This window comes from Lipotes vexillifer, unplaced genomic scaffold (assembly GCF_000442215.2).
Source record: "Lipotes vexillifer unplaced genomic scaffold, Lipotes_vexillifer_v1.1 scaffold763, whole genome shotgun sequence".
NCBI lineage: Eukaryota > Metazoa > Chordata > Mammalia > Artiodactyla > Lipotidae > Lipotes > Lipotes vexillifer.
The window spans coordinates 3,210,583-3,230,790 of NW_006770909.1; the positions used below are offsets into that span (position 1 = coordinate 3,210,583).

At 38.8% G+C, this 20,208-nt stretch overlaps 1 protein-coding gene across 1 annotated transcript in view; it reads right to left on the minus strand.

The window, feature by feature from the left end:
* Positions 1–4,406: 4,406 nt before the first annotated feature.
* Positions 4,407–20,208, minus strand: part of SERPINI2 (serpin family I member 2) — a 29,525-nt gene continuing 13,723 nt past the window's right edge. The window contains exons 6-9 of the mRNA XM_007446424.1: positions 15,863–15,960; positions 11,867–11,953; positions 8,718–8,807; positions 4,407–4,624 (exon numbers count right to left, since the gene is read on the minus strand). Coding sequence (XP_007446486.1) covers positions 4,548–4,624; positions 8,718–8,807; positions 11,867–11,953; positions 15,863–15,960 — 352 coding nt within the window. The 3' untranslated portion in view covers positions 4,407–4,547. The remainder of the gene's footprint in view (positions 4,625–8,717; positions 8,808–11,866; positions 11,954–15,862; positions 15,961–20,208) is intronic.

A 20,208-nucleotide genomic window follows, 5' to 3' on the forward strand; every position in this document is an offset into this window, starting at 1 on the left:
ACTGAAGTGTGAGAACTACTGGCTTAGTGATTAAGATGTGAGGTCTGGAGTCAGAGAACCAGAGTTCAAAAACCAAATTTATACTCCATGCATGCCCTTGAGCAAAGTATTTTAATATTTCAGTTTCAATTTTCTCATTTTGCAAAGGGTGGGGCAGAAATGTGAGGATTATGTAAGATGCTGTATATACTTTACTCAGTGATAGTAGGACCTCTGTAAATATAAGTTCTCATTAATTACAAAATTGAAATTTAATTGCCAGAAATTTTTCTCTGTATACTTTCATGGATACAAAGAATATGAATAATGTGATACAGGCCATGACAAGCCAAAGAATTCAAATCTAATATGTATAGAGTATCCAAAAGAAAATCTGTTTTGATCTCCACAAATGCTTGTTGAGATCTTCTAAGACCCGTTTTTTTTCTCTCATTTTCTGTGAACCATTGAGCACATGCTTTTAAAAATCATTAGAGAGGCCACATCTGCATCCCTTGCAAGTAGGCATAATTTTTATATAAGTCAAAAATCTTTTCAGGACAAATCTTTAAAGATACCCTCAACCACCACCTCCCACTTCCACACACACACGCACACTACACACACACACACCACACACACACCACACACACACCACACACACACACACACCACACCACACACACACCACACACTACACACACACCACACACACACACACATACCCACACACACCCCACACAACCACATACACACACACCACACACAAACACCACACACACATGCCACACACACAACACACGCCACACACACAACACACACACACACAAACCCCACACCCCCTACACACACACACCACACACACAAACACCACACACACACTACACACACACCACACACACCACACACACACACCACACACACACACACCACACACACCACATGCACAAACACACACACCGCAAACACACACCACACACACACCACGCCCTCTACACACACTACACACACTGTACACACACACACAGCACACCACACACACACAAACACCCCCCACACACACGCACTACACACACCACAGACACACCACACACACACACACACACCACACACACCACATGCACAAACACACACACCACAAACACACACCACACACACACCACGCCCTCTACACACACGACACACACCGTACACACACACACACAGCACACCACACACACAAACACCCCACACACACACGCACTACACACACACACACACGCACTACACACACACACACACCACACACACCACATGCACAAACACGCACACCGCAAACACACACCACACACACACCACGCCCTCTACACACACTACACACACCGTACACACACACACACAGCACACCACACACACACAAACACCCCCCCCACACACACACACACTACACACACCACAGACACACCACACACACACACACACCACACACAAACATACACACACCATACACACACACCACACACACAACATACACACACTGCACACACACCATATACACACACCACACACACACCACACACACACCACACAGCACACACACACACCCCACACCCACACACACTGCATGCACACACCACACACACACAAACACCCCCCCACATGCACTACACACACACACACCACACACACACTCATACACATACACACACACAGACCACACACACACATAGACACCACACACACACAGACACCACACACACACACCACACACACACCAAACACACACACCACACACACACCACACCACACACCACACACACACACCACACATGCACACACACACACATTCACACTACACACACACCACAGACACACACCACACACACCACACACACACAGACCACACACACACCACACCACACACACATACACACACACCACACATACACACCACACACACACACCAGACACACACCACACACACACACCACACACACACCCCACACACCCCACACACACCACACACACACACACACCACACACACACACCACACACACACAGAGTAACTAGGAGGTAAAGGCTGGTTTTATATTACGAAAAGAGTCTCAATCAAGAAAGTTATGTGGCAGCCAGCAAAGCACCCCATTAGTGAGCTTTCTGCATTTTACATCCTTTCCTCTCTTTTGGTGAAGATACATTTTAACTACGGAGCAGAGCAGTTAGCATGGGAAAATGCAATGGATCATTCCTGAACTTCTTTCACAGAATTAGCCAAAATGAAATAGCATTCCAGAATTTGGTCTTACCAGGTGACAGCACCAGGATGAGAAAACGTACAGTACAGACTAATACATGGAAAACATGTATTAAAAACATAGGTGTACTACTTTCTTGAGCACCAGGTACCTAGTTCCTGTGACTTAAGATCACATGGTATATTTCTTGTTCCTAGTAGAGTCCAGTATGGGAATCCCTGGTCAAGGGTGATGGGCAGAGAATAGAATGGTTGTGATCCATGAAATTATTCAGGGACCCAGGCTGATGGAGATTTGTCATGTTCCAGATGCCTTGTAAGGCTTTCAATGTCATCCTTGATGTTGATATGCAGCCAACAGAGTGAACAAAAGAGAAAGAAAAGTAGGCCAACTTGCTTCCTCACCACTGTGGCCAGAAGGGACACAAAACATTTCTGCTCATATACTACCTGGTGAGGACAGGTCAAGTAGTCTACCAAGTTCAAGTTCAAGAGAGATATGAAATGTAGTCTCTAGCTAGATACTGGGTCTGTATACACATGGTTTACTTTCCAGGTTATCACAGGCAACAGTTACCAAATAGTTCCACAGCTTAACAAACTCTGCTGCTTTCAGCCTGCCCTGTCTGTGTTCTTATTGTTGCTGTCATTGTTTTTGCCGTCCAACTACAAATTATACCACATACTTTCCATACTTTACAAAAGCATCCCATTAAAGGTACCAAATTAACACTCACTATTGTCACTTACAACCTCTTAAATTTCAATGAAAATGTAACTCTTCCTCACATCAGTCCCAGGCCGGTAGGTATTCCTGATTGAGTTTGGCCCCAGCAGCAGAGAAGATCCAGACACATGATGACAGAGGAACCCAGGCTAACAGAGTCTCTGTCATCTTCTAAACAGAGCTTCCAGGGTGTCCTTGAGCATTGGCATCTAGCTGGTACAGGAGAAGATAGCAGTTAGAGAGGGATATTTATTTCTTAATCATTTGGGCTCACAAGTGACACACTCACCTCCACTCAAATTCCACTAAGGAGAACTAATTACAAGGGTCCACTTAGATAAATGCAATGGTAGGAGAAATGAAGTCCTCAGCTAGGCTGCCACTGCCCAGCAACATCTCTGCACCTCAAAACCACGCTCAAAAGTCTTCACTAGATAGGGGTCTCTGCCACAATGGTAAAATTGTTTTATGTGCATTCTATTTTAAAAAATTAAATCTCAAATTTATGAAGAAACAACTGTATCATTTTTTATAACCTATATGAGAAAAGATCTGAAAAAGAGTTGATATATGTATATGTATAACTGAATCACTTTGCTGTACACCTGAAACTAAAACAACATTGTAAATCAACTGTACTCCAATAAACTATTTCTTTAAAAAGAAACAACTATAAATAGTTAAAGATAATGTCATGGATCAAAATTCTACTGAGAGATGCATCCTGGATTTTTGTTTTATTTTATGAAAAAACACTGCTTGTAGACAATATTGATTCAAAAGACATTATTCCAAATGTATCTTTGTTGAGAAGATTTACAAACAGGAGTTTGGGAAAAGGACTTAAATAGGATTTGTCCAACTTTTCACTGTACAGGTGAGGACATCGAAGTTCCAGAGAACTGAGGTGACAAGCCAAAAATATAACGTTAGGCAGTGAAAATATATATCATCTTTCATTTCCTTTATATTATATGCCATCAGGGTGGTGACTTGAGGCATCAAAAAGAGGAAGAAACTAGACTTCTGACCTCTTGAATTTTAGGCTTCAGATTTAGAGATGATCAAACAAGGAGCCAGAAAAAAAAGGAATGGCAGGAGGAAAAAGTGCTCTGACAGGGCTTCCCTGGTGGCACAGTGGTTGAGAAGTCCGCCTGCCGATGCAGGGGACACGGGTTCGTGCTCCGGTCCGGGAAGATCCCACATGCCGCGGAGCGGCTGGGCCCGTGAGCCATGGCCGCTGAGCCTGCGCGTCCGGAGCCTGTGCTCCGCAATGGGAGAGGCCACAACAGTGAGAGGCCCGTGTACCGCAAAAAAAAAAAAAGAATACAGACTTTGATATCTAAGACAGGAATCTGATATCTAAGCTATCTTAGATGGATTGTTCTACCATATTAATATTAATATCTTATGTAAGTTCACTGCTTTTGATTCATGTATACTCTATAAAAATACAGAAAGAACAAAAACATTTAATGCATAATTTCATTTATTTATGAATACAGATTAATAAAGGCACAGTTTAAAACAGAAAAAGATATATAGAAAATATTTGATGATATTTTGACAATCAACTATTTTCCATATTCTGAGGCTGTGATTTTCATTCACAGTGAATCCAAATCTCTTCCCTTCATCTTCTGGGTGTCAGGATTTGTCACCCTTCCCATAAACAAAATTGAATCTAGGAAAAGAAAAAAAAAACTTTCGGAATTTCTGGAGAAAAAAATGACAATAATTAATATTTCTTAATATTTTAACAAATCATTGTCTTTTTTTCTATATACGGTAAATAAGCAATGTCTAATAGCAAAACCCACTCCTTTGTCTAAAATAGATAATTATATCATTATTAATCATTTTCTGATAATTTATGAAGTAAATTAACACCCACAACAGCTTGTCATGGAAAATGCATTAGTCCTGTTTTTCATAATGGAAAGCAAAAATAAAGTGACAGAGAGGTGTTCTAAATATAGAGACTCAGTCAGGCAAACTTAGAATAATAAAATGGTCATGAGCATGGACACATTTTAAATTTAAGGTATTAGCAGTCATCTCTTTATGCATGTAATATAAACCATTGGGGTTAAAAGTGCAGCTTCTCAGATCTCTTCCTTCAGCTCTGAATCAAAGCTTACTGCTAAAGACAATATTTTCACATCTCTAGTGCTTTCAAATTCTCACCGGTGATATAGTATAAAGCATAAATGTAAACACGTACACATCTATTTCCAGCCATTCTGTGTGTGCAAGTGAAAAGGAACTAAGAACTAGAGGACAAAACAGAAATAAATATGTTAAAATGCATTCACCGGGCTTCCCTGGTGGCGCAGTGCTTGAGAGTCCGCCTGCCGATGCAGGAGACGCGGGTTCGTGCCCCGTTTCGGGAAGATCCCACATGCCGCGGAGCGGCTGGGCCCGTGAGCCATGGCCACTGAGCCTGCGCGTCCGGAGCCTGTGCTCCGCAAATGGGAGAGGCCGAAGTGGCTCTATGTCAAGCATTGCCTTGAGTTATGTCCCTTAAAGTCACAGGTAATAAAGGTTTATTTCAAAAGTGATAAAATAAAATTTTACATAATTTTAAAGCTTACATGTATTTGAAATAACAATGGCAGAAATGAAATAAAAAGGAAGAACCCTTTTTCATTAACTCCTTACTGTTCAGTCCAAAGACAGACACAGTCTTAGAAGAGTCAATAACATGGAAATAGACATAATCTCTAGCAGATTTTTTCTTTTTATGATTATAATTAATAATATTTTGCCTCAAAATTCTCAGAATAATTCCCAAAACACAAGAAAACAAATACTCTATTTTTCAGATAGATAGAGATACATAAATAACTTCCTCAGGATGTATACTACATTTAGCCACAATAGGAATCAATAGTAACTCTTGTGTCTTTATAATTCTATGGCATTAAAATGCTTACCAGAATTGCTTGCTTGGGGAATTTTTAAAGTAACTTTCATAGAAACTAACCTCATAAATTGAAGATAATAGTTTAAAGTTTTAAACACTGAGAAGTGTAGGACATTACATAAAAGCCATTTGTCCCAGCCTTTTAAATCTGTTTTTCTGACCAAGAGAACCACATTTTGAGTGGAGTCTTCATGCAGTCACCAATCTACTCAGTACTAAATTGGACAGATTAGTGAAATCTTCCTTGACATAGTCACAGTGGATTCACAGGCAGGCTGAAGCAGAAATCATTGTTGTTTCCACATTTCTTTTCATGCCCCCACTTCTTAAAAAGTGTCCCTCATATTTAATCAATATAGTTATAAAACATCTCCATCAGATGGAAGCAGTTTTTACTTCATAATGTAAAAATACAATAGCATAACCAAAGCTAATGACCTAGAAAAAAAGATTTCTTAGTGAATACCCTGCAGTCTGCGTCTCCCTTCAACCCACGACCTGAAAAAGTTATAAACACAACATTTTTTCATTATGTATGGAGTACTGTCAGTTTCAAAACCATGATTCACTACTTTCTGAGAAATGGCACATTTCATGTAGCATCTTTGACGATTTTCTTCTGAAAGTCTCTAACGCTGGCCTATACCCTCAGCCTAAAAGAAGAAAAATTGTTCTTCATTTCCCTAGAAGTTTGGCTTGGTAAGAGGTTTGGATGAATATACTGAAATATATATGATAGGAAGTCAAATACTGATAGGAAAATACAAGTAATGTATGGATTTTGCATAAGAGGATTGTTTGACCAAAACAAAATTTAAAATTTAGGTAAAAATTGGTTGTACTAAATCTAAACTTATTTACCCTCATACTCCAGAAATTGTCAAATGAATATATTTTATATAAATCATTAAGCCATTTGGTAGTTTACTACACCGTGCTAAATCACCAGCTTCGTTAATCCCAATGATTTCTTCAGTTCATTTGTGAGAGGAAAAATAAATAAATCACTGAATGTGTATTGTCTTAAGGTAATAACCCATTCTACATTTTATATGGCAACAATTCACAGCCTCCAATAAATGAGTGGCCATTCATTTTAAACAATACTTTAAGGGAGTAACCCTAGTTTAGAAAGTCTCATTACAGTAGAGATCATAAAATAGTGGAAATTGTCATTACGGGTCTGATAGTTAATTATTATCATAAATAAGTGAATTATTTTGGGTTTTGAATTTTCACTGCTGTTTAACTGATAGCTATTATATGTCCATAGTCATCAACTTGTTAAATAAAGAGTAAAACATCATTACGCTAAACACCATTATTTCCTAGTGCATTGATGCCCAATGAGCTTCATTTCTTTCTGTTCTCCATACTCAATAGTTACACACTGATGGCAAGAAGTTAGAGTTACCCTAAGGTTAAAGATGTATAGATCAAATGACATACTCAGAATATCTCTTAACACTGACACATCCGCTACTAGAATTGAAGTTGTGTTAATACAATCTCAGCAAATCTGAAACTGTCCCATTGTTTCCAAGATATAACTTTCAGAAAGGTCATTCAGCGTTAGTTTCATGGAACTTAAAAAAAGAGACTGGTATATCCCTTAGGGGGCCAATAATATTAGTATTGCTAGTTAATCTAACAGATTCAGATTCTGAAATTAACTCTGTCTCTTCTCCACGTAAAACAATTTATATAGCGAAAATTTCCATGTTTCTTCCTTCATTTATTCAGTCGTTCACTCATTTACATTTATTGATATATTCACAATGAACACTATGTGCCAGGCAGTGTCACAGGTTTCATATATTCTTTTATTTAACTCTGTGAGATAAGTACTAATATTATGTTCAAATAGGAGGTGGGGAAAATAAGGTTTAGAAAGTATGTGACTTGTCTTACAACTATTAGTCCATTAAGCTGGGACTTGAACCCCAAGTCCAAACCTTCAGTCTCTAGGGGCACTGATATTAAGTGCAAGGCACTTTGCCAAATACTGGGCTGGATAAAGAAATGAATAAGATATAATCTCTTTTCCCCTGGTTTAGAGTCCTCACATGGGGTTATGACTCCAGAGAAGTCCTAAATATACACTTAAAGAAAGTTTCCTCACTGTATCCACATTTCTGGCCTCTCTTTTTCACAAGAGAAGTTGCAAAAAACATCTACTCAGACAATCTGCATTTACGTTGCCATTGTGTCTAACGCCAGTCCAATCAACTACTACCCCTACATTTTGTGCCCCTACCTTTTGTGCATTATCTTTCACAATTGCCCAAATTGGAGACTTGGAACAATATTTGACTCCTCCATCCCACTCAGAGCCTATAGTTAGTCACTTATTCTTTTGGAATCTACCTATGAAACCTTTCACAACTGTGCAACTTCCAATTTCCACTCCCATTGTGGCATCATTGAAAGAAAAGTTGACTTCTGAAACAAAAATGTCTTATTCTCACTATGCCACTTTTCAGTTGTATGACCTTAGACAATCTACACAACCTCTCTCTGAGCATCTCTGTCTTTATTCATCAAATATCTAACTTATTGGAATGGTGTTAGCTGTCGAGATTGGTATTTAAAATCACCAGCATGTATAGTAACTATCTCGGCAGCTATTACTACTATTGCTCTATTTTAGGTCACTGTGATCTCTTAAAACACAATGCCTGGTACAGAACAAGCACTCAAGAAATAGACACTAAAATTTTTTTGAAAAATATTAAAATAAATTCAATAAATTGAAAGAACAAATGATTTCAGATGTATAGACTGAGATTAGCAACTAGGACTAGGTCTATTTAACTTAAGCAGTTCCTCCAGGGAATTCTCAAAAAGGTACCTGTTGGGTTATTCTTCATAATAAACAGAAATGGATGGTTTGCTATAAATTGGTTTCGAGGCAGACTCATGATCACAGGGACGTGCATGCCTATGAAACAGAGACAACAGTTATTTAGATGTGCACATTAAAAGATCAGTAAAGAAAATATATCCATAATATCCATACTATTTTTTGTAGACAGGAAAGGTCATTTTGTCTGAGAAATTAACATGTGGAAAAATAACCATTTTCTAAATACAAAGAAATTTGGAAGAAATTTAAAAATCGAAGATCAGAAGAATAAATATTGGATTACTCATTGAATAATTCTAACTTCACATTTATGCTTAATGAAGAAAAAAACCAAAACTAGTTTCAGTTTAGTGAAAGCAGTTGAAAATTTCATCTTTTAAGCAGTAACTTTCTGCTCACTTTTTACTTGTGTTATATGATTTATCTCATAATTTTTCAACTCCTAATTCCTATCCAGGTATGTTTGTACTTTATTTCTATTCTCCAGGCTTGTAGTAATCACATCTGACTTCAAATTTATTTTTTTTAACTTTTCCAAAATTATTCTGTGAGCTCAGAACTTTTAGGATTTGTGCTGTGAATGTGTATGGGATTTTTATTATGATATTAGAAGTTTGCTGCCTTAACAATTATTTACTAAAATAATTTGTATCATGCTTCTCCATTGTGGCATTTATCAATATTTCAGAGTGGATAAATTTAAATGGCTGGATTGTTTTTCTTTCTAGATTAAATATTCCTGCACTCAATTCAGATGTTTTATTTACCAGCAATGTAATAATTTTGTATAATTTTTTCAGACCTATGAAAACGGTTTTTAAAATGCAACACGTGATCAGAATTGAAAAACAAATGTAGAGAAGGAAAAAACTATTCCTCTCCACTTTTTGTTTGTAACTGGGGTGTGCAAATTAAACTGACAAAAGACAGATTAACAAAATCAATGGTTTTATTTTGTATCCACACAGGAGCTTCACAGAAAAGAAGTGAATACCCAAAGAAGGGGTTATATCATTTTAACAAAAAGTGGTAAATTGTGGAGAAGTGACTACACAAAGGAAAAGGGGTTTGAGTGTCTAGCGGTGGTAAATTGTGGGAAGGTAAATATATGGGGAAAATTAATGGTATATAAGGATTATTTAGTAAGGCTTTCTTATGCAGACTCATATCACTGCCAACTTTCATCTCCTATGCCAAAGGTTCCTTCTCTTGGCATGGAAGACAAGAAGGGAGATACCTCCACAAGGGAAATCTATGCCCTGATTTTAGACATGTAGGAGGAGGGTAGAGAGCTCTTTTTGTATCTGCTGTTTCTCAACTGCCTTCAGCTCAAAATAACTCTTCTGCAAAAATGGCATATTTGGGGGTGGCATATTCTGATCCCCTGCACAATCCAAAATAACCTTAGTAATACTAAACGCATGGCATTCTTCTACCTGAAATATAAGGGCTATATGATAACCAAATTACCAGTGAATATAGACTCATGTCTGAATTAATGAGATAATACAGAAAAGCATAGTCAGGATCACGCCCATTCTCATTTGGGTGAATACTTGAGTTCTTTTGTTCCTGAGCATCCACTGAGTAGATGCCTGAAAGTCAAAATACTCACACTAACTATTTAAGTGTGATACATCAGGGTCACTGCTGATCCCTTAATGACTGTTACATCCTCTTAGAGAGCTCTACACTTAAAACAAGAGGCATCAGGTGATAGCAGAAAGAGTTCTGAACTTGAAGTCAGGGAACCTGATTTCAGTCCAAACCCTACTGTCTATTATTAGCATGACCTTAGGCAAACCACTTCACACGTGTGCCTGTTTCTTCACCGACATAATGAGAAGTTCAGACAATGATCTATAAGGACTCTTCCAATTCTGTGTAAAAGCAAGTGGAAATTTTGTCTACGTGAACTAGCAACTTCATCCCAAAGCCACCTTTGATTTCTCCAAGGATTGTAATAGCTCATCCCCTCCAATCTAAGTTCCTTGAGCACAGTAATGCAAAGTCCTTCAGGAGATGACAAAACAGTAGTGGGAGTCCAGTGTGCCCCACCCAGATGTCAAAATCCATCGCCATTACATAGCATTATAAATTAATCAAGAAATTAATAATGTGGATATAAATTTATCAATATGACTATTTAAAGGATGCATACCTTTTACATACAGGTTAAAGTCATGGTCTGAAGAATTAAAATAGACTTATGAGGAATTCATTAAAGTTGCCCTTCCATTTCTAATTGAAATTAAGGCTTTTCTCCGATTATTTTTTGAGTATTACTTTTACGCAGCACAGATACTATTCAAAATGTTCAAGGAAATATATCATTTGTTCGAGGAAATATATCATAGAAGTGGTTCTCAAGCTGTAATATGCACACAAGTCACCAAGAGACCTTGGAAAATGCTGATGCTGGATTAGTAGGTCTGGAGTTGAACCTGAGGTTCTGCATTTCTAACTAGTTCCCAAGGGGCACTGATGCTGCTGGTCTATACATTACACTCGCAGTTGCAAGGATAGGCTCCAAGTCACTGGAGAGCAGTGTTTCTCAACCTGGGATTCACATTGTTATCACTTAAGGAAAGGTAAGAAAATACTGAAGGCTGAATCTCATCCGCAGAGATATCGATCTAATTATTTTGGGGTGCGGTCTGGGCACAGAATTTTTAAAAGCTTTTCAGCTGACTCTAATGTGCAGCTAAGTTCGAGAGCCATTGCCATAGAGATAACAAGAGTTACATTAGAAAAGTAGGGACTAAGAGTGCAAAGGAAGAATGAAATTAATACAATTTCTTACAAGTGAACATTCCTGAGCAATCATGATTTCAGGTTTGAGCCTACAGTTTTCTCCACGGGTCCTGTCTGCTAATGGGCAGGTAATCCAATTGACAAATAAGTAGATATCAGTAGATGAGCCTCAACTCGTAATCAAGTCCCATCCCTTTTCTTTTGCCTTAAGCTCCAGCCGCACAGATGCGTAAATAGCTTATATAGCCATTTTTCCCTTCCTTGAGTGTACTGGACAGCAGGAGGAGCAAAGGAGATCAGAGGACCACAAAGTGGCAGCATCCTCACGCTCATTTCCTCCAGTCCTTCCTCCTGGCTTGCTGTGACATCATTTGTCCTACCAGTTGATGTTGCAGCCTCACTTCCATCTTCGTTTATCTCAAAGAAAACTTGTTGCATGACTTGGGAAACATACACCTCAGAGGAATCTGTAGGAAAATATGAAAGTGCATTGAAGGGTTAAAACTCAGGGCTATTACTTATTGGATCCCAGGTGAATTACATTTTCAAATGAACAAAGAAAAGGAAAAAAATCCAAACTCTTTCCAAGTTAGTTAATTTGCTAGAGATAAATGTGGTTTAGGTTTAGCTTTTGCAGAGATGATGTAGAGAAGATATGGAGAGACCAAGTTTAGCTCAGATAGAAAAGATAAAGATAGAAGGCGATAAGCCTCAAATCAGGTACCCCACTAAGTGAAATATTTGAATGGACAAAGGGTTTTGCCTGCCTTAGTCATGGTCTACAGGCAAGATGAAAAAGGCTTTACAGATTTGAATTAATCCCACCCTATGTCTTCGACCTCAAAGCCAACTTGCCTTTTAATTCCATATTGGGTTTTGATCTGAGTTTAGAACAAAATTTACCTTCCTTCGAGACTGATGAGGCGATAAAAGTCTAAAGAGCTTTTGTGTCATCTGTTACAAAATAGCTTCAGAGCTATGCTTTAAAACCTGTCAAATTTCTCAGTGTAAGATAGTGTCTTAATAACGTTTTGTTCCGCAGCGGAAACAAACTGAGAGAGAAGGCCTCTCTCCTCCCCTGGGTGGAACTGATGATGTACGTGTGAAGCGTTTCCGGTACAGTGACCTGTGAAGAGTCTCCTTGAGAAGGGGGAGTGAAATCATGAGTTCAGAAGCCACCTGCCACCCCTCTGTGTCCAGACCAGATAGATCTGACAATGTGCCTCAGAGAGACAACGGAAGGGTGGTCGTGAGTTCAGTGGTGGCGAAAGGGTGAGGAAAGGAAGGCGAGCCTTGAAACTTGAAGAGAAAGGAGCTTTGTCCCTCATGAGAGAGAAAGCTGATGTGATGCAGGTGGACTCCACCAAGACGACCGAACTTAGAAGGATTCAAGAAGAAATAATTTAGTCAAGGGGAACCAGCTCTGACAGCTTACAGAAAAGTAAATCCCCTCAGGCAAGATAGAGAGAAGTCATCAAAGGGTTATTTGCGTAAAAAATGGCTTCCCAAAAATAACTCCAAACTGCTTGTAGTAACTCTGTCTGGGCCCCTGATTACCTCTCATCCTCATCTACTACCCTCCTCTCCGAGTCCAGTAGCTCCAGCTACAAGGTCAAGCATCAAGACTTTAGCCCCACCTCTCCGGCTGCTTAAAATCCCTTTTCCCAGAACTTTCCCTGATTGGCTCCCTTGTTACTTAGGTCTCAGCAAAATGACACTTCCTCAAAGCAATTGTCCCGTCTCACCATGTCTAATTCTGCTCTTATCTGATCTAAATCTCTTTATCCCATGACTCTATTTTAGTTAATCCATAGCATCTATCACCTCACCATTTAATTAATTAATTACTTGTTAATTGTCCATCTGCCCTAACAGATGTAAACTTCATTAGAAGAGGGAATGTGTAGACTTTATTCAACTCTAGAAAACTGCCTGGCACATAGTTGGCTTTCAATAAATACTTACCAAATAAATAAATCAATGGATAAGGCTATGTCTAGTGATAGAAACATGTAAGATGGAGAAAAGGGGGCATCCACATCATTAGTGTGGGTTAACTAAAATGCAGGAGTGTGGTTTTTTAAGGTCATGCAAATAAGCACGTTCTTTTCCCACAAATGCCTGGAATAAGATGGGATTCACATATAGAGCACAGAGTAGATGACCAAGGGGCTCATGCAAAGAACGAAGACCGAAAAGCAGGTTGGGGTGGAGTGGAGAATTTCACGCATGCAGTTTAGCACTGGCACCAAACCAAGGGACTCCCTGGCCATTAGACTGAGCAATTTGGTCTTCTGTATTCCATCTTACAAAGAGGGGGCCCGGTCTTGGAAAAAGAACAGGACTTGGGAGATGATAGATTAGAACAAGGGATCTGAACTTCATAAACTCACTGGTTTCTACATCTCTACAATAATTCTTTCCCTTAATTTCCTATGAAAATTCCAAGTATGTCTTTGTCAAGTTAAGGGGACAAGAAACTTTCAGTAGCTTTGCTAGAAGATGTGCAAGTAAATATTAATGTGCCATTTACTCACTTTTTTTGTATTTAACATTTACTGAGTGTCCACTATATAACAGATGTTGAACAAGCTGATTTACATATATTCTTTTTTTCCACCACTAGGATATATTATCTCATTTAATAGATTAGAAAGTTGAAGTTCAGAAAGGTTAAATATTTTACCAAAGGTGACACAAGAAGTAATAACAGTTAGAAGTCAAATATTCATCGCAAAGTTTCCAAAATAACTCTTTTGAAAACATTTCATTCAAAACTTGTGAATGACATGAGTATAAGATAGTGTCTTTTGTGTAACTATCACACAGCACTAGCATTGGACTGGTTCACAGTAGCCTTTAGCAAATGTTTATTGTCTACTTACAAATGGTAAGTAGGGATGGCAGGGAATTAATTCACTATTCTCCTGAAGAGCAGAAATAGTGCCAGTCTTGACTGTGGTTGTTCTATTTCAGGCAATAAGACAGAACCAAAGAATCAAAGTAGTTAAAACAACTCAAATAGGCAACTCAGAGCAAAAAATGTTGGACATTTATTCTTTTCTGTTCAGGGTTATTCTCTTGCTTTTATAAAGCAAGCATTTTGGAGGTATTTTCTTGATAAATCTTCTTGTAAAAGGAGATTTTATAGAAGTCACAAATCGCTGGGAATTTGCAGAGCGAGTGGCTGTTTGAAAGTCTGAGATATAGCAAGTGAGCTTCCGAAGGCCAGAAAGAAATTTAAGAGGAAGAGGTGTTTAAAAAATGGCTTGGTTTATTTCAAGTTGGTGAGGTGTCTGCATTCCAGGACACACTTAGATAGCATCCTGTTGCAGTATTTAATTTTGACTGTCTCATTTCTGATGCTGATGACATTGTCAGAGAAGTCAGATCTGTCTGGCAGTGTGAGAACTAGCAGCTAAATCATGCGTGAAGGTGATAATGAACAGCTATGTCACCTGTGTACCCCACCCACCTCCTCCGCCAGGAAAACTCATTCATTCTATTCATTTACTCACATAATTGATGAGTGCATAAATTAATGAATACTTCTCCAAAGCCCAAATTTTATATAGGAATACACAATAATGCTGGGTTATGATATCCAACCCCATCAGACAGACAAGCCTGTATCATTAGGACTGTTGTGTTTTTTTTTTTAATATATAAAACAGAAGACTGAATTTTAAAAAGGTAGATAACTTAGGACAAATTGGCCCTCTTCATCCATTTTTTTTCTCTTTAGTTATTTTTGAACTGGTGGGTACTGCCAGGATGAGAAAAATTAAAGACTGTCTTGGGCTTTGTTGTGTAAGTAAGTGTCTTAACTGTACACAATTTCCCAGGTGCCAGTTAGCATAAAAGCTCCATCTCCTCAGATATGTTGTCAGTCTCAAGCTAAATCTACAAACTGCAGCATTACAATTTCTAGATTGTGTTCATCATCCAGCAGCTTGTGGATGCCTATTTCATGGCCTCTAATATTACCGAATTAACATTTGCTAATTGGTTTATAAAAGTTTTATTAGCTCTGCTTAGATGAGAGCCTCAAAGTTGTAATTCCCATTATTCAGATAAGGAAATCCAAACAGGGCTGGAATAAAAGCCCATATAATACTTTTCCTACACAGTCTCACTGTAAGCGTGGTTAGAAGTTATCTAACATTCTATAATGCTGTCTGACTTTCATTAAGCAAAACTACTTAAGTGCAAAATAGAGTGCTTGTTTACAGACAGCTTGACATGACTATGACATTTATTCTCTGTGTATGTATCTTCTGGGGCCAAATGCTCTCTCAGTTTTAAGATCAGTCAGTTAACATCATTACTAAGAAAACATATTTACATGATAATATAAGAATAATTTTCCATATTACCTGTTATTCCAGAAAGGTCACAGCCACCACTAAATATCTCAGTTATATTCAATGAATACAAAGCTTCTTTGAAGTCTAATTTTTGTTCTACTTTAAATCTGTTTTAAAAAATGAAGAGGAAAATTTTTGAAACACTGTACACATTTTCTACCAAAATGATTTTTAAAAAATGGATGACTTGGAAGAGATTTTATTGTGAAATATTTTGTTTTCATTATCCCAGTTACGTTTCCTCACTTTTCACACCATTTTTCCCCAGCTCCACTGAGCAGTTCTGAGTTGCTAATAACTTGTTTCCCAGATAAATGGTTGGCTGGGAAGGGAGAAGCAAATACTCTATTTTTTGAAGTAACACCTAACAAAACAGGGTGAATTCTAGCTAAGTTTTCAATTATTTGCTTCGTCGCTAGAAATGTAAAGCTTCCCTCCAGCAACTATACACACTCAGATTTTTCACAGCATCAAAGATGGTTCCTGGCAGGCATCCAAGAGACTATGAGCCAGAAACAGAAGCCAACAGTCCTTAAAGAAGATTGTTGGCTACTGAGGTACAGAGAGGGGGCATTAGTAACCTATGAGCTTTCCCATCCATTGTCACAGTTGATGTGACTCCCTTCAGTTTACAGACACACCTAACATCTTCCCCCAAAGCCCTGTATTTTACAGGTAAAAGATTGAAAAGGAACTAAATTCCTTTCCAATAAAGTAAAAATTATAGGAAAAAATAAAAGCTGGCCAATACTTCTAATTCAGGGCCCTAAGTTAGGACTCCAGATTCTACGCAAGTCTCCAAGCCTCGATTTGCCTGAAGAGGGAGCTTCACCAAAGAATCTCAAAGATTCTCTCAGGTACTGATCTTCTATGGTTCCAAGTCAACAGCAATCAGTGACCCTCACTTTCCCATTTCAATAAAAAGTAGGGGGGGGGGGGAAAGAAGCTAGTACTTACTGGCTTTAGAGATGCTAAAAGCATCCATTTACATTTTACAACCAGGTTGGAGACTTTGTTTATGAAAGAAAAGAGTCTAAAGTCCTCCAACAGGGGGCTACGCATATTTCCTACCTCAGGGAAATCCCAGGACAGCTCCTGCCCAAGGAGCTCTGTCTGTGCCCTAGCTGGGCCTTTGCCCCCGTGCTCCCTGCTTTGGATGCAGACACGATTGTCCAAGCACAGGATCCTTGCTTAGCTAACAGGTAGGCCCACATCTGGGGCTAAAAATTAGCTTGTGCAATCAGTCTAATTAGATCATTGTTTTAATTGCCAAATACTGAACAAGCTTCTTAATTATAGTTCTTCCAAACAAGGAACATGCTGTGGCAAAAATCTACTGGCCCTAAATTATTTCTTGGTAAAATATTATGCCCTTTTGGAAGATGTTTATTCATTCAGAACCCTAGCTAACTGGGGATGGGCACAGCTCACAACATGCACATTAAAACCTACTGATAATGAAAATAACTTGTTTTTTGCCAATCATTTTCAACTTTTTCCTTTTAACTTCCTGCTAAGAAAGATAATATGCAGCATGATGGCTCTGAGGCTTTGGGGTTGTTCTTTTTTTCTATTTTCATTACCACACTTTTTTTTATACTGAGTGGAGTACGGGCTTCTAAAAGGTTGAGGAACAATGTTCTAGTCCACCCATAATTTGGCTATTTTTAGTATAATAGTGCAATGATTTGGGGATAATGACAAGAATACTGCAAGACTTATTACAACCTCTAATAAGGTCTAATCATACCAGAGAGTCATTTAAGTAACAGTCTTGCTCATAACAAAGTCCAATGAAACCTACAGTGATAGAAACCCATTCAACCATTTAATAAAAGTATAATCTACGGCCGATTTCTAATTAGCCATAATTATTGGAGCCATTAATAGCCAGGTGTGAAGCAGCACTTCCATGTGTCAGCAGTTAATATAGATCATGGTTTTTAATCTTCACAAAAACCCTGGGAAGTGAGCATTATTATTCCCATTAACATATAAGAAAGTGGAGGCTTTGAGAAGGTTGATTTTCAGACTCAGGGACAAGATAGGAGACAGGGCTACGATTCAAATGCAGGTCCCTTCCAAGTCAGAGCTAATGTGCTAACTTCCACTGCCTTCTAATCTAAATATAATCCAAAATCGTAATCTCAATCAATACAATATGTGTAGTGTTAATTGTGTACCTCTTCCAAATTTTGTGAATCTTAATATTTATTCTAGATGTGGTTCATTTCCTCTTTTCCTTGACTCTCCTCTAAAATTGTCAAAAAAAAATACAGCTAAAGGTAAAAGAATGAGGAGCAAAAGGACTGGATAGACAATTACCAACCAATCATGAAATGAATGTTTTAGCATATGTAAACATTATCTGCCTCCTTAAAAGGCAGCAATTTACTGCCATAGGCTACCATTGTGCTTAAAGGGGTCTCACACAGCTTAAAGCTGCAGAAAATGAAGGGACACAATTCAGCATTTCTTTCTTTTTTTCTTTTTTGCGGTATGCAGGCCTCTCATTGTCGTGGCCTCTTACGTTGCGGAGCGCAGGCTCAGCGGCCATGGCTCACGGGCCCAGCCGCTCCATGGAATGTGGGAGCTTCCCAGACCGGGGCACGAACCTGTGTCCCCTGCATCGGCAGGCGGACTCTCTACCACTGTGCCACCAGGGAAGCCCCAATTCAGAATTTCTGTTTGAAGAAGGAGTTACTCCTGGTCTGCAGGCCCTACTGTGGATTGGTGTTGTCTCTTTCTTCTCCTTTATACCCAGGACTCTTGTTTAATGACAAAACGTCTTCAACTGATTTCCCTCAAGGTTCCTGTCCTTATTGTTTGGAATTCCATTTTTGATACAGTGGGCTTGAGTCATCTTTGGAAGGTTCAGGCTTAGAAACAACCAAGTCTTAGGGCTGCCCACAAGGATAAAAATATAACACAATCCTTGACAGTGGTGGACTTGGACTATTATGTGAGTACCTAGTAGTTTCTGGTCACGTGTGTGTGTGTGTGTGTGTGTGTGTGTGTGTGTGTGTGTGAGAAATATTCCATTGGCCTCAAGGGCTGAATTAAAAATGCTTTCTGTAACATAGGAAACATATCTGGATAATGCTTAATATAAACTTGGATTCCAATTTGTATCAGTGTTTGATAGGCTAAAGTGAAAGAACATTTACAATCATCATTGCAGCTGGTCATGACTTATCTATTCTCACACCCAGCCTCATTTTTCCTGAGGTCACTTTATCTCACCCACACACAGTTCACATTCACACACTTAGAGATCCAAAGCTGTTAGTTTGGGATTGACGTATGTACACTACTATGCATGAAGTAATTGGCTGGTGAGTGCCTACTGTATAGCACGGGGGGCGGGGCGGGGGTGGAAATAAGGTACAATCTCTTTGCAGGACATATATTAAGTTAACCTGAAAAATGCATTCAAATATACATTAGGTGCAGACAAATACTGTTTGATTCCACTTATTTGAGGTACCTAGAATAGTCAAATTCATAGAGTCAGAAAGTACACTGGTTGATGCCAGGGGGCGGGTGGGGGGGGCGGCAGGGAGGGATGAGGGGCAGGGGGAGGGGGAATGGGGAGTTAGTGTTTAAAGAGGACAGAGTTTCAGTTTAGGAAGGTGAAAAATTTGGGAGATGGCTGATGGTGAAAGTTGCACAACAATGTGAATGTACTTAGTGCCACTGAACTGTGCAGTTAGATATGGTTAAAATAGTATGTTTTATATTATGTGACTTTTACCACAATAAAAAAACATTTAAAAATAAAATAAAATAAAAGAGTAGTATTTTGAAATACAAATAGCTACAGTTACAGCAGCTAATAATAGTAATTAGCTACCATTACTGACTGCTTGGAACTATACTAAGCTCTTTACATATATCATTTAACCTTTTAAATGACTTTATGAGGTACAGAGTATTATTATCGATTTGCAGATGGGGAAGCTGAGGGTGTGAAAATTTAAGTAACTTTCCCAAGGCTAAATAGCTACTCAGAGGTGGAGCTGGGATTGAAGTCCAGAACTGTCAGACTCTAAGATCATGTTCTTCACCACTGTACATATCCCTTCTGAGCGTGTCTCAATAATTGTGCAAAATAGCACTCACAGTCAGTAGAGAACTTCCCAGAGATGCTGCCTTGTAGGAGCAAATGGCTTTGCTCAGTGGGATCTACCAACTTGCTAATTACATTGCATACAACATCCTGAGGTTAAGCAGGGGTACTGGTCAAAGAAAAGAACAAAAAGCCCACCAAAGACAAAGGCCACTGAGCTAACCAACCACCAATTCCCAAGGGAATCCTGACTTCTTATTCAGTCCCACCCCCCCACCCCCCACCC